This window comes from Martes martes, assembly GCF_963455335.1.
Source record: "Martes martes genome assembly, chromosome: 12".
NCBI classification, from domain to species: Eukaryota; Metazoa; Chordata; class Mammalia; order Carnivora; family Mustelidae; genus Martes; species Martes martes.
In genome coordinates this window covers 47,137,944-47,154,298 of record NC_137900.1, presented here as the reverse complement: position 1 = coordinate 47,154,298, position 16,355 = coordinate 47,137,944, and the positions used below count along the sequence as shown (strand labels likewise).

At 37.9% G+C, this 16,355-nt stretch overlaps 1 protein-coding gene across 1 annotated transcript in view; it reads right to left on the bottom strand.

Annotated features, from left to right (window-relative positions):
• DENND4C (DENN domain containing 4C) overlaps positions 1–16,355 on the bottom strand; it is a 136,792-nt gene that overhangs the window by 75,588 nt on the left and 44,849 nt on the right. Inside the window, exons 3-5 of the mRNA XM_080819876.1 lie at positions 12,963–13,215; positions 10,874–10,943; positions 8,959–9,128 (exon numbers count right to left, since the gene is read on the bottom strand). Of these exons, the coding sequence (XP_080676002.1) occupies positions 8,959–9,128; positions 10,874–10,943; positions 12,963–13,215 (493 nt within the window). The remainder of the gene's footprint in view (positions 1–8,958; positions 9,129–10,873; positions 10,944–12,962; positions 13,216–16,355) is intronic.

Genomic DNA, 16,355 nt, shown 5'->3' with positions numbered 1-16,355 from the left:
TTACCTATTTCAACAATCCTTCCACCCACCTCCCCTCTGGTAACCATCAGCTTGTTCTCTATAGATAAGAGTTTAGTTTTTTGGCTTGTCTCTTTTTTCCCCTTTGTTCATTTACTTGTTTTGTTTCTTAAATTCCAAATATGAGTGAAATCACATGATATCTGTCTTTCTCTTAGTTTCATTTAGCATTATGCTGCAATGTCGCAAATGGCAGGATTTCATTCTTTTCTGGCTGAACAATATTCCATTGTATACACATACCACTTCTTCTTTATCCATCTATCAATAGACACTTGGACTGCTTCAATAATTTAAATACTGTTGCAATAAACATAGGGATGCACATATCTCTTCTATTTTTAATTTTCTGAGGAACTTCAATACTGTCTTCCACATTGACTGTACCAGTTTGCATTCCCACCAACAGTGGATAAGGATTCCCTTTTTCCACATTCTCACCAACACCTGTTGTTTCTTGGGTTGATTTTAGCCCTTCTGACAGGTATGAGGTGATATTTTATTGTGGTTTTGATTTGCATTTCCCTGATGATGAGTGATACTGAACATCTTTTTTTATGTGCCTGTTGGCCATCTGTATGTCTTCTTTGGTGAAATGTCTTTTCATGTCTTCTGCCTATTTTTTTTATTTTTTATTTTTTTATTTTTTAAAGATTTTATTTATTTGACAGAGATCACAAGTAGGCAGAGAGGCAGGCAGAGAGAGAGAGGAAGGGAAGCAGGCTCCCTGCCGAGCAGAGAGCCCGATGCGGGGCTCGATACCAGGACCCTGAGATCATGACCTGAGCCAAAGGCAGAGGCTTTAACCCACTGAGCGACCCAGGCGTCCCTCTTCTGCCTATTTTTAAATTGGTTTATTATAGGGGTTTTTGCTGTTGAGTTGTATAGGTTCTTTGTATATTTTGGATACTAACCCTTTATCAGATATTTCACTTGCAAAATATCTTCACCCATTCAGTAGACTGTCTTTTAGCTCTGTTGGCTGTTTCCTTTACTGCGTTGAAGATTTTCACTTTGATGTAATTCCTATAGCTTGTTTTTGCTTTTGTTTCCCTTGCCTCAAGAGACATATCTAGAAAGATGCTTCCATAGCTTATGTTAGAGAAATTACTGCCTATGATCTCTTCTAGAATTTTTATGGTTTCAGGTCTCACATTTAGATCCTTAATCCATTTTGTTTATTTTTGTGTATGGTTAAGAAAGTAATCTAGTTTCATTCTTTTGCATGTACTTATTCCGTTTTCCCTACGTCATTTGTTGAAAAGACTTTTTCCCATTGCATATTCTTGCCTCTTTTGTTGAAAACTAATTGACATAGGATTGTGGGTTTTATTTTTGGACTTTCTATTCTGTTCCATTGTTTTATATGTCTATTTTTGTGTCAGTACCATACTGTTTTGATTACTACAGCTTTTTAATATAACATGACATCTGGAATTGTGATATCTTCACCTTTGTTTTTCTTTTTCAAGACTCCTTTGGCTATTCAGAGTCTTTTGTGGTCCCATCTTAATTTGAGATTTGTTTGTTCTAGCTCTCTGAAACATGCCGTTGGTGTTCCGATAGGAACTACATTAACTCTGTATATCATTTTGGGTAGTAAGTATATTTTAACAGTATTTTGTTCTTCTAATCCATGAGCATAGGCTATCTTTCCAATTCTTTGCATCGTCTTCAATTCCTTTCATCAATGTTTATACATTTCAGAGCATAAATCTTTCACCACCTTGGTCATGCTTATTGCTAAGCATTTTATTATTTTTGGTGCAGGTGCAAATGGGATTGCTTTTTTAAATTTCTCTTTCTGGGGACGCCTGGGTGGCTCAGTTGGTTAAGCAGCTGCCTTCGGCTCAGGTCATGATCCCAGCGTCCTGGGATCGAGTCCCACATCGGGCTCCTTGCTCAGCAGGGAGGTTGCTTCTCCCTCTGCCTCTGCCTGCCTCTCTGTCTGCCTGTGGTCACTCTCTCTGACAAATAAATAAATAAAATCTTAAAAAAAAAATAAAATAAAATAAATTTCTCTTTCTGCTGCTTCATTATTAGTGTATAGAAATGCAACAGATTTCTGCACAATGATTTTATATCCTCCAACTTTACTGAATTCTATCATCAGTTCTAGTAGTTTTTTGGTGGACTCTTTAGGGTATTATATATACAGTATCATGTCATTTGCAAATAATAAAAGTCTTTTATTTCGGGGTGCCTGGGTGGCTCAGTGGGTTAAGGTCTCTGCCTTTGGCTCAGGTCATGATCCCGGGGTCCTGGGATCGAGTCCCACATTGGGCTTTCTGCTCTGCAGTGAGCCTGTTTCCTCCTCTCTCTCTCTGCCTGCCTCTCTGCCTACTTGTGATCTCTGTCTGTCAAGTAAATAAATAAAATCTTTAAAAAAAAAAAAAGTCTTTACTTCTTCCTTGCTGATCCCTTTCATTTCTTTTTGTTGTACAAGTGCTGTAGCTAGGACTTCCAATACTATGTTAAATAAGTGGGGAGAGTGGACATCCTTGCTTGTTATTGACAGGGGAAAAGCTCTGTTTCCCCCCATTGAGGATGATGTTCACCGTGGGTTTTTCATACATGGCCTTTATTATGCTGAGGTATGTTCCCTCTAAAGCTACTTTGGTTCAGAGTTTTTATCATGAATGGATGGTTGTATTTTGTTCCTACTGAAATAAGCATATGGTCTTTATCCTTCCTCTTATCGATGTGATTTATTGCGTTGATTGACTTGCAAATATTGAACCACCCCTTGCATCCCCAGACTAAATCCCACTTGATTGTGATAAATGATTTTTTTAATGTATTCTTAGATTCAGTTTGCTAATATTTTGTTGAGGTTTTCTGCATCTATATTCATCAGAGATACTGGCCTATAGTTCTCTTTTTTTGTACTGGGTATCTGGTTTTGGTACTGGCCTCATAGAATGAATCTGGAAGTTTTACTTCCTCTTTTACTTTTTGGAAAACTTTGAGAAGAATATGTATTAATTCTTTAAATGTTTGGCAGAATGGGGACGCCTGGGTGGCTCAGTGGATTAAGCCTCTGCCTTCGGCTCAGGTCATGATCTCGGGGTCTTGGGATTGAGTCCCGCATGGGGCTCTCTGCTTGACAGGGAGCCTACTTCCTCCTCTCTGTCTCTCTGCCTGCCTCTCTGCCTGCTTGTGATCTCTATCTGTCAAATGAATAAATAAAATCTTAAAAAAAAAGAAAAAATGTTTCGCAGAATGAATGTGTGAAACCATCTGGTCCTAGACTTTTGTTTGTTGGGAGTTTTTTGATTACTGATTCAGTATCATTGCTAGTAACTGGTCTGTTCAAATTTTCTCTTTCTTCCTGATTCAGTTTTGGGAGGTTATATGCTTCCAGGAATTTATCTAGGTTTTTATAGATTGGTAAGTCTGTTGGCTTATAATTTCATAACATTCCCTTACACACTTAAAATTCTTTGTATTTCTACGGTGTCAGCTGTTATTTCTCTTCTTTTACCTGTAATTGTTTGAGTTCTCTCTTTTTTTTTTTTTTTTGATGAATCCAGCTAAAGTTTTGTCAATTTTGTTGATCTTTTCAAAGGATCAGCTTCTGGCTTCATTGATATATACTACTGTTATTTTTTTTTTTAGTTCCTATATCATTTATTTCTGCTCTAATCTTCATTATTTCCTTCCTTTTGCTGGTTTTGAATTTTGTTTCTTTCTTCCTTCTCTAGCTCCTTTATGTATGAGGTTAGGTTGCTTGAGATTTTTCTTGCTTCTTGAGGTAGGTCTGTATTGCTATTTAACTTCCCTCTTTGAACCAGTTTTGCTGCATCCCAAGGATTTTGTACAGCTGCATTTTCATTTTGATTTGTCTCCATGTATTTCCTGACTTTTTCTTTGATTACTCGGTTGACCCATTCATTGTTTAGCAGCATGTTATTTGACCTCCATGTATTTGTGCTCTTTCTAGGCTTTTTTCCTGTGGTTGATTTCTAGTTTCACTGTGTTGTGGTCAGAAAAGATGCATGGCGTGACTTCAATCTTTTTGACTTTGTTGAGACTTGTTTTATAGCCTAATATGTGATCTATTCTAGAGAATATTCCATGTGTACTTGAAAAGAATGTGTATTCTACTGTTTTAAGATGAACTGTTCTTAATATATCTATTAAATCCATCTGGTCCGTGTTTCTTTCAAAGCCATTGTTTTCCTTGTTGTTTTTCTGTTTGGATGATCTGTCCATTGTTATTGTATTATTACTGTTATTGTATTATCATCAATGAGTTCCTTTATATTTGTCATTAACTGTTTTACCTGTGTTGCACCTGCGTTGGGTGCATAAATATTTTCAATTGTTCTAACTTCTTGTTTGACTGTCCACTTTAAGAGTGTCCTTCTTTGGGGCAACCGGGTGGCTTAGTTGGGTAAGCATCTGACTCTTGATGTCGGCCCAGGTCACGATCTCAGGGTTTAAGATAGGGATCTGCACAGGGCGTGGATCCTGCTTAAGATTCTCTCCCTCCCTCTCCCTCTTAAAAACAAAAAAACAAAAAACCAAAAAAAAACCAATGTGTGTGTGTGTGTGTGTGAGCGCACGCGTGCGCGCACCCGCACGCGATGTGGTGCCTTCCTTGTCTCATTACAGTCTTTCCTTTGAAGTCTGTTTTATCAGGATACCTGGGTGGTTCAGTCATTAAGCATCTACCTTAAGCTCGGGTCATGATCCCAGCATCCTGAAGTTGAGTCCTACGTAAGGCTCCATGCTCAGGGGGGAGCCTGCTTCTCCCTCTCCCACTTTCCCTGCTTGTGCTCCCTCTCTCAATCAAATAAATAAATAAAATCTTTTAAAAACGTCTGTTTTATCCAACATAACTACTGCTACCCCTGATTCTTTTTGACATTTGCATACGAAATGCTTCTCTACCCCTTCATTTTCAATCTGCAGGTATCTTTAGTTCTGAAATGAGTCTTGTTTTTTTATCCATTCTGTCATACCTTTTCCCTTTGACTGGAGCATTTAATGCACTTACATTCAAAGTAATCATTGATAGGTATGTATTTATGCCATTTTGTTACTTGTTTTGTGGTTGTTTTTATAGGTTTTCCCTGTTCCTTTCTTATCTTGCTCTCTTCTCTTACATTATTAGGTTTGCTTTCTTTAGTAATATACTTGGATTCCTTTCTCTTTATGTTTTGTATTATCTACTACTGGATTATGATTTGTGGTTACCATTAGGTTTGTATATAAGACCTTGTGCATACAGCAGTCTATATTAATTTAATGGTTGGTTAAGTTTAAACCCATTCTTTACTGGTGCCATACTTTACATCCTTTTATTTTATGAGTCCCTTGACTGATTTTCACAGATGTTTCACTTATGTTTACTGTTTTTATGCTTCCTACTTTTTTTACTTTTACTTATGCTTTTCCTTCCCACTCAAAGAGTCCCATTTAACATTTCTTATAGGACTGGTTTAGTGTTCATGAATTCCTTTAACTTTTATTTGTCTAAGAAACTCTTTATCTCTCTTTCTATTCTGAATGATAACCTTGCTAAATAGAGTATTCTTGTCTGCAGATTTTTCCCAATCAGCACTTTGAATACACCAAGCCACTTCCTTCTGGCCTGCAAAGTTTCTGCTAAAAAAATCTGCTGATAGCCTACGTGGTTTCCCTTGTATGTAACTGTCTTTTCTCTTGCTGATTTTAAAATTCTCTTTATCACTACTTTTTGCAATTTTAACTATTAAGTGTCTTAGTGGGGACCTCCCTGGGGTAATTTCGTTGGGACTTCTCAATGACTCTTAAATCTGGATTTCTGTTCCCTTTCCCAGATTTGGGAAGTTTTCAGCTTTTACTTCTTCCAACAAATTTTCTGCTCCCTTTTCTCTCTTCTCCTGAGATCCCTATAATGAGAAACATATTATGCTTTTAGAGTCACTGAGGGATAAGCCTATTCTCATTTTGCATAATTTTTTTCTCTCACCTGCTGAGCTTGATTACTTTCTATTAGTTTGTCCTCCAGGTCACTGTTACATTCTTCTGCTTTCTCTTGTCTGCTATTTATTTCATCTAGCATTTTTTTTTAAAGATTTATTTATTTGACAGAAAGAGACACAGTGACAGAGGGAACACAAGCAGGGGGAGTGGGTGAGGGAGAAGCAGGCTTCCCACTGAGCAGCAAGCCCAATGTGGGGCTCAATCCCAGGACCCTGGGACAAGGACCTGAGCCGAAGGCAGATGTTTAACAACTGAGCCACCCAAAAGCCCCTCATTATCTAGTGTATTTTTAATTTCAATTATTGTATTATCTCCGAGTGGTTCTTTTTTACCTTTTTTAACAGTCTCACTGATGTCCCTCCACTCTTTTCTCAAGTTCAGTAAGCATCTTTATGATCACTAGTTTAAATTCTCCATCAGGCATATTACTCATCTCAGTTTCACTTAGATTTCTTGCTTTGGTTTTGTCCTGTCCTTTCATTTGGGGCATATTCCTATCTCCTCATTTTGTCTAACTCTGTGTCTGTTTCTGTGAGTTAGGAAAGTCACCTAAGTCTCCTGCTCTTGAAAATAGTGGGATGGCACACACAGTACCTATTAGTTTTGTGGTGGTCCTCTTCCACAGAGGATGTGCCAGTGCTGCCAAGACCAGAACCAGTTAGAGCTGACCTGCAAAGAGCATAACAAGGTGCATGCATCCTCCACAGGAGGTAACCAGCCATCACCACCAGGACGGAGGCCCCACAAAGTGCAGAGTCCTGAGACTTGGTGTTGGCAAGCTTTGCGCCAGTCTTCTGGGGAAGAGGACTCACAGCACTAGGGCTGAGGCAGGCCTGACTGGAGGAGTGGGATGCCGTTAATCAACTTAGATAGTGAATGATTCCCACAGGTAGCTGTGTGTTTATGCTGGGAGGTCAGGGAAAAAGCACCTGCCAGCTCTTTTGTTCTGTAGAAGTCACTTCAGGAAACCTACCCTTAAAGATACACTCTAACATGAAAAATAACTCTCCCTCCCCTAGGGCCCAGGCATTTAGCAAATTGCTGTTTCAGTGCTGTCTATCTGTGGACTGTTTGTTGTGCTATCTCTTTAAGAGTGAGGACTCAGGGTGCCTGGGGGCTCAGCGGGTTAAAGCCTCTGCCTTCGGCTTGGATCATGATCCCGGCATCCTGGGATCGAGTCCCGCATCAGGCTCTCTGCTCAGCGGGGATCCTGCTTCCCTCTCTCTCTCTCTGCCTGCCTCTCTGCCTACTTGTGATCTCTGTCAAATAAATATATATATTTTTTAAATCTTAAAAAAAAAAAAAAAGTGTGAGGACTCAGTTTCCTGTCACTCACCCTGCTGTCCTAGAACCTAGTCTGCTGATTTTTAAACGTTCAGGCTTTAAGTCCCACTGGTTTTAAGAACCTACGAAATTCAGCCCCTCTGGTTTTCAGAGCCAAATATTATAGAGATTCATCTTACCCACACAGGCTTCTTAGGGTGAGGGTCTGTTTCTTTCCCCTCTCGGGGCTGGTGATGTCCCTCTCCCCCTTGGACAGTCCATGCATGTCCCTTTTAGCTCCCAACCACTTCTCCACCCTTCCTAACCTTTTTCACATGGCCTCTTCTCTATATTTAGTTGTGGAGTTTGTTCTGCCCATCTGCAGGTTGTTTTCTGGGTTATTTACACTGATGTGAGTGTTACCTAGATATATCCATGGGATGAGGTGAAGCCAGGATCCTCCCACTCTGCCATCTTCTGCGAAGTCTGGCTAGTACTTTCTATATGCCATTAAACTGCTTATTGTGTACTCCCTCCATTTTAGTATATCATTTGTCTTCTGAGCCTCAATGTTGTCATTGAAAAATTAGCCAACAATCTCATAGCTGTCCCTTTAAAAATAAGTGTGTCTTCTTTCTGGTTGCTTTTTTCCTTTGCTGTTCTATGGTTTCACTATAATAGCAACCTTTCTGCTGAAGGTTTTACAAGTATACCTTTAGTCTAAAGATTCAATTTTTCAGGGGTGCCTCGGTGGCTCAGTCCTTAAGCACCTGCCTTCGGCTCAGGTCATGATCCCAGGGTCCTGGGATCGAGCCCCACATCGGGCTCCCTGCTCAGTGGGCAGCCTGCTTCTCCCTCTCCCACTCCCCCTGCTTGTGTTCCCTCTCTCGCGCTCTGTCAAATAAATTAAAAAATCTTTAAAATAAATAAATTGAATAAATAAATAAATAAAGATTCCATTTTTCATCAGCCCTGGCAAACAACCAATCAATATCCCTTAAAATGCTGCCTCTCCCTTTTGTAATCTTTCCTTCTGGAATTCATTAAATATCTACTGATCCTTCTGATTCTATCCTCTACATTTTTAAACTCTTATAGATGTGCTTTTTTTTTTTTTTTGGCCACATTTGAGGTATCTATCTTGCACTTCATTAATTTTCCCTTCATGTATGTCTTATCTGCTGTTCAAACCATTCAGTGACTCTAATTTTAAGGACCATATTTTTCATTTCTAGACTTCTGATTCTCTTCCCAGTCTACTCATTTCACAAAATACACTGTTTTCCCCAGATGTTTCAACATCTTGAATCATTTCAATTATATATTTAATTTATACCTTTAATATTGTCATTGTATCAATTCAATATATTCAGGGTCTAATCCAGCTTTGTATAGTATCTTGCTGATTCTTCCTATGGTATTTATGTCTTCTAACTTTTACTGTAATACCATCTTGAGGCTTGGGTTTGGGGGCTATCTCTCTAGGAAGACTTTGTATTTGCTTCTGTAGAAGCTCCAGAGGTCGCTGCCTCCTGATGCCAATTTTCATGGTGACTTCTCACCTTGGGCACTACAGTACAAATTCAACCCTAAATAAACTGTGGCCAAATAATCCTAACATTCAAATAGACTGACATCATATTCATTATTTTATGGGATAAAAACATGGACAATATAGGTTTAATAAAAGAGGAAAAAAAGTACCTTTTCCGCAGAAGAACCTGTCAGGACAAAAGTTGAAAAAACTGGAAGTGGGTATTTAGTTTGAGGATCCCAACATTCTATAGTAGCTCCCATGGGAAGGCAGAAGAGAGGAACAGATTCTGACAACGGAAATGACTCATAATCATCTTCTGGATATCTAAAAATTAAACCTTTTGGAGAAAGGAGACAGTATTAAATTTTTTTCAAGAGTTACTTTCACATAAATTATATGTGATACATATTAATAGGATATTTTAATAGCAAATTTCATGAAAATATTAATGTGTGAAATTTCAAAATAATTTTTCCTCTTGCCGTATCAGAAACTTAAATTAATTAACAAGTTTACCCTTTATTTTTTTAACTCACGGACTTTTCGTTCATTGTACATTCATTGTAACATTAAATGTACAAAATATAGAAGTTAAAACTCTATTCAACAAGACCACCAATTTTAATATATTTTCTTCTATGTACCACAACATCTTATAGAGTGTGGTAACGAAAATTCACCAACTATTTCAGTAGAAAATTCAGGGAGGGGTTAAGTGTTATATAATCATGGCAAGGCAATAGAAATGATCAGAGCCCTTACTCATCTTGGGAGAGCAGCAGTGTAGAAAGTATTCAGCATGAAAGTAAATGAGACCAAAATCCTCTGTCTGAGTAGAGTATGTGAGACCAAGGAAGCAGGAGGAGGGGGGCCTCGGGCAAGCTAACAAAGCCCCTTCACAATCAAATATCTACAAAGCTCTGATGTCTCTAATATGCAGACCATCTCTAAGTTAAACTCCCAAAAATTTCTGAGTCAAAATTCAGTGTGCAAAGCTCTATATTCTAAAATATGTCTTTTATCGAATACCTGAATACTTTCACAAAGCTTGTTTCTGTAAGTGTTCCTTTTTTAAGTGACACTCTCTCCACACACACATACAGAACACAAACACAATTTAGGAAATCACATACAATCAACATATTACAGCAATATTAACAGTATCACATTTTAAAATGATACTGAAATTTGTAATTATTTGCTGCCTTTATTTTTATACTATAAATTAAAATGGTCTGACTTATTGTCTTTAAGAAGACAATCAAGATTTTTCAGATATGGATTTGCCTGACTTTCTTGAAGCAAAACAAACTGTGCATGATCAAAAATTAAGTGACACTGCTTCTTTTCACAAGGAAGTATTCCAGTATTGCTTCTATTTACAACTGGAGCATACCTGTATGTTCAGTTTCTATCCCACCATACCAGTGGGATGAAGAGGTCACACTTAAATCTTTACAGCCCTTGACACTTTACTGTGCAGTAAGAATGTGGCGATAGATTTCTCAAACACTTCATGGCAGAAAAGTTTCTCAGGCCCTCCTCTCCTCCATATAGCTGATTCTTTGCAACAAAGCGAAAAAGGAAGCAAGTCCACCTTTCATGGCAAGTAACATGAGGTTTCAAATCAGACACACAGAGATAAGAGAAGGAAATATAAGAAGTAAAGATGCAGTTTGATACCTTTCTGATTGCCAAAATAAAAAGGTCAGAGAGAGTAAGCAAGTTTTCCATTGACTTGTTAAATCTATTGGTGTAGAATAAAAGCCTGAATGTTCATTTCATCAATGCTTACTGGGATGGTAATTTCTATTTAACAACATGTTTGGGGAAGGGTATAATATTAATATATCCTGTAGTATGTAATGTATTTAAGGAAATTTGTGCCTTTACATGCTAATATTATAGATAATTCAATTTATGAATTGAACAACCCCATAAACCACATAAGGGAGCATACACTGTCTCTTCTAACCAAACAAAAATCTTAGGTGAACATGATGACCACTACACTATGGGAACTAACCAAATGTTAATGTACAACAATAACTAGAGTAATAATTATTTTTTTAATTTACTCACCAGCTTTATATGCTATTGCATTAGAAGCAGGCACAGACTTCTTATAACACAGAAATACACTGGAACCCCACTGTAAAATATAAATTATGTTTAAAAAAGACCAAAGAGTGAAAATAAATTGATTTTTTAAAAGACTTTATTTATTTGACAGAGAGAGAGATCACAAGTAGGCAGAGAGGCAGGCAGAGAAAGAGGGGGAGGCAGGCTCCCTGCTGAGCAGAGAGCCCGATGTGGGGCTCGATCCCAGGACCCTGAGATCATTACCTGGGCCAGAGGCAGAGGCTTTAATCCACTGAGCCACCCAGGCGCCCCTAAATTGATTTTTTAGAAAATCTTCTAAAGGTTCTGATTATTCAGTGCAATCTATTTAAAGCGTGTTTATCAAACAGACTACAGGGGTGCCTGGGAGGCTTAGGGAGGCTTAGTTGGTTGACCCCGGTTTCAGTTAAGGTTGTGATTTTGGGGTCCTGGGATCAAGCCCCATGTTGGGCCCCATGCTCAGCAGGGAGTGTGCTTGAGATTCTCTCTCTCCCTCTCCTTCTGTCCTTCCCCGTGACCCGTGAATGCTTGTGCATTCTCTCTCTTTAAAATGAATGAATAATCTTTTTTTTTTTAAAAGACTACAGATGGGGGGCGCCTGGGTAGCTCAGTGGGTTAAAGCCTCCGCCTTCCGCTCGGGTCATGATCTCAGGGTCATGGGATCGAGCCCCACATGGGGCTCTCTGCTCAGCGGGGAGCCTGCTTCCTCCTCTCTCTCTGCCTGCTTCTCTGCCTACTTGCGACCTCTGTCTGTCAAATAAATAAATAAAATCTTAAAAAAAAAAAAAAAAAAAAAGCCTACATATACCTAGAAGAACCTGGGAAGGCCAGATGATGTAAAAACAATCCCATATTTATAAAAAAAAAAAAAAAAAGACTACAGATGGGGTGCCTGGGTGGCTCAGTGGGTTAAAGCCTCTGCCTTCGGCTCGGGTCATGGTCTCAGGGTCCTGGGATCGAGCCCCATGTTGGGCTCTCCGCTCAGCGGGGAGCCTGCTTCCCTTCCTCTCTCTCTGCCTGCTTCTCTGCCTACTTGTGATCTCTGTCTGTCAAATAAATAAATAAAAATCTTTAAAAAAAAAAAAAAAAGACTACAGACTACAAAACACAGCAAAACATGAAATTCAGAATATTAAAAGAAAGGAGTAAAAAAAAACTGCTGCAAAATTAAACTGACATAAAACAGTTTCAGAAAGTTTAGAATGCTGTAATCAGACACTCTGAAAGAAACGGCACAAAGCTGAGTGGGCCCAGGAGCCCAGACTAGTATTATGAAGGTAACTGAGGTACTATGAAGTCATTACCTCCAGAGGCAAACTGTCTTGACCAATACCCAGGATACATTAGTCAGTCGTCTTTGCCTGTATCTCACTAAAGCTAATAATAGTTTTATCTAAAGATATTTTTCAGAATAAATCTGACCCAACAGTAAATCTCAGTCTCATAAAGTTATAAATCAAAGGTGTATGCTCCATGTTCTTGTTCATTAGAGCCCTTTAAAAAAATAAGCATGTAGAGAGTGGGGGTGCCTAGCCTGCTTGGTAGAGCATGTTACTCTTAATCTTGGGGTTGTGAGTTCAAAACCCCATGCTGCATGTGGAGCCCACCTAGAGACAGAACTATAAAACTTAGGAAAGCAAGAATGTAAAACTACAACAATTTAAATAAATAAATAAATAAATAAAAAGGAAGTTCCCTATCCAGTCTCCCTGTGGTTGTCCGTGAAGACACCAGTGAAACGCAAAAGATAATAAAACATCTGTATTGATGTAACACAAGCAATATTAGCACATACCAAAAAAAAAATTTTGAATGCCTGATTTTAAGTATTTATTTTCTCAATGAAATTATTCTAAAAATCAGATAGCTAAGGATTTTCAAAACTATTATGAATCATAAAAGTTACAGATCTAAAAATAATAAAAACCACAAAAAATACAAGCAGAGTAAATTCTATACCCAATAATAAACAGGAGTACAAAAATTATCCTTTTTTCGGGGGTAGGAGCCAGTACATATAAAACTGAAAATGAAACAACTGTATTCTTACCATTCCACAATTTAAGTTTTTGTCAACTTTGCAGAAAGTATGAGGAGGGGTTTCTCCTTTACTGGTTACAATAACACAGATATCAGTTACAGCCAAGGAATTCTGGGGTCGAATTAAAGGAGCCCTTCGATAAGTGATAAAGATTCTTTGTGAAGTAGTTGAACTATTGTTGACATTGGCACAGCGACCATAGGGTGTGGCTTGGATCACTTCACATCCTGGAATAAGCCTTTCTTTCCCTTCATATAAAACTCTGCAAGGCAGGGAGGGGAGAAATAGATAAATACAAGTTAAAAGCTGGTTTTCAACAAACAAGAAAATGGTGGGAGGGGTTCTTCTACTGTTTCTCAAATCTTAATTATGAACCAAAAGTAAGATTACTACTTTGGGAATTACAGATCTCTCTACTATTTTTCAAGAGCTGGAATGTAATTTTAAGAAGAGTAAATAAAATCAAACAACCTGATTTTTTTTTTACCGCTTTTTACAAAAAACATATGAAACCACACAATAAGAATCAGGTTGATTCCTAGATTAAGCATTCAGACGTTTTCACAAAATTTTCCTTCATAATTTCTGTCAAAATTTCACCTTTAAAAATCCTCTGACTGAAAATAAATAAATAAATATAAAAATTATTTGACTGAAACTATAAAACATGGTTTAAAGAAATTAGAGATGAGCTAATAAATAAAAAGGCATCCCACAGTCATGGATAAAAACACCTAATATTTGGTAAGATGTCAATATTTCCTGAAGAGATCTACAGAGTCAACAAAATGCCCATCTAAATCCTAGCTGCTTTCTTGTGTAGAAATTGTTAACATGGGCCTAAAGCTCATACCCAGATGCAAGGGACTCAGACTGCCTAATCTGGAAAAACAAGAACACAGTTGGAGGATTCACACTCCCCCCATTTCAAACTTACTACAAATCTAGTCATCAGCACCATGTGTTACTGCCACAAGGATAAACATTTAGATCAATGAAATGGCATGGGCAGTGCGGAATTAAACCCATACATTTATAGTCAATTGATTTCAACAAGACTGCCAAGAAAATTCAATAGGAAAAAAATAGTCTTTTCAACAAATGGTGCTGGGACAACTGCATATCAAATGCAAGAGAAAGAGGCACCTGGGGGGCTCAGTGGGTTAAGCCTCTGCCTTCGGCTCAGGTCATGATCTTAGGGTCCTGGGATCAAACCCCACATCAGGCTCCCTGCTCAGCGAGGAGCCTGCTTCCCCCTCTCTCTCTGCCTGCCTCTCTGCTTACTTGTGATCTCTCTCTCTGTCAATTAAATAAATAAAATCTTTAAAAATAAAAAAAAAATCAAAAAGAATGCAAGAGAAAAAGAAGTTGGATCCCTTCCTTACACTACATACCAGATACGGATCAAACACTTAAATGTAAGAGATAGAACTATAAAACTTAGGGAAAAAACAGGAATAAAAATTTGTGACCTTGGGTTTGACAAAGCCTTATACAAGATGCCAAAGCACAAGTGACAAAAAAAAATTTAAAAACTGGATTCATCAAAATAAAAAACTTACGTTCCACAAGTGATGCCATCAAGAAAGTGGAAAGACAACCCATAAAATGCAAGAAAATATTTGCAAATCATATATCTAATTAGAATATCCTTTCCAGAATATATAAAGAACTCTTACAAATAAATATAAAAAGATAAATAGCAATTTAAAAATGGATACAGGGCTGACAAAGAATATATGGGAACTGTTTGTACTATCCTTAAAAACTCTTCTGTAAAACTAAAATTATTAAAATAAGACCCTTTTTTTTTTTTTAAAGTGGGCAAAAAATCTAAATAGGCATTTCTCCATAGAAGATATGGCCAAAAGCACATGAAAAGAGACTCAACATCCTGGCCATTAGGGGACTGCAAATCAAAACCACAATAAGATACGTACCACTTCACATACACTGGGAAGGCTATAATCAAAAGACATAATTATAAGTGCTGGTAAGGTGAGAGTACAGAGAAACTGGAATCTCTATACAATGCTGGTGGGAAGCAACACTGCTTTGGAAAACAGTCCAGTGGTTCCTCAAAGGGTTAAGCTAGGAGTTTCTGTATAACTCAGCAATTCTACTTCTAGATATATACCCAAGAGAAATGAAAACATCCATCTGCACAAATACTGGCATGCAAATACACATTTAACAGCATTATTCATAACAGCCAATAAGTGGAAACAATCTAAGTCCACCAAATACTGGAAAGATACATAAAATGCGCCATATGCATATACAGAATATTGTCCAGCAATAAAAAGCAGTGAAGTACAGGTGTGCCTGGCTGGTTCACTCAGAAGAGCATTCAACTCTTGATCTCAGGATCACGAGTTTGAGTTCCACAATGGGTGCAGAGATTATTTAAATAAATAAACTTTTTAAAAAAAAGGCAATGAGGTACTAATACGAGGTACAACATCAATGCCTTGTAACCACGTTCACTGAAAGAACCTTCACAAAAAAGACCACAAGTAGTATGATTCCATTTACATGAAATGCCCTGAATAGGCACATCTATGGAGACATAAAGTAGATTAGTAGTTGCCTAGGGCTAGAAGGTGGAAAGGGACATCAGAGAATGACCGCTGATGAATACAGGATCTCCTTTTAATAAGGGGGATGAAAATGTTCTAAAATTAGCTGTAATAGCTGCACAAATCTGTGAATATACTAAAGACCAATAAACTGTATACTTGAAAGGGTTGAACTGTGTGATATCTGAATTATATCTCAATAAAACTGTTAAAACTCAACCAAATATTAAAATACAGTATAAAGCCTCTATATTTAAATCAGGATAGTACTGGCAAATGAGTCAGTAGAAAGAACAACGAAAATAAAAGAAATACCAGAAATGGATAAAGGTGGCATCTCAATATACTGCGAGAAATATGGGCTTTTAATAGTAATAAGCAGTGCTTGAATAACTGAACTGCCATTTGGGAAAAAAATAAAATTGTGTATCTGAACTTCACACCATATACCAGAAAAAGGTCCAGTAGATCACAGATATAAATGTCAAGAATGGAAACATCAGTGGGTTAAGCTGCTGCCTTTGGCTCAGGTAATGATCCCAGGGTCCTAGGGCTCCTTGCTCAGTGGGGAGCCTGCTTCTCCCTCTGCCTGCTCTGCCTGCCCTGCCTGCAGCTCCCCCTGCTTGTGTTCTCTCTCTCTCTCTGACAAATAAATAAATATATAAAATCTTTAAAAAAAAATAAATGTCAAGAATGAAAACATACTAGTACTAAAAGAAAACTTAGCACTGGGAAAAATATAACTATGACTCAAAATCCAGAAGCAATAAAATAAACTTCTGGGGTGCCTGGGTGGCTCAGTGGGTGAAGCCTCTGCCTTTGG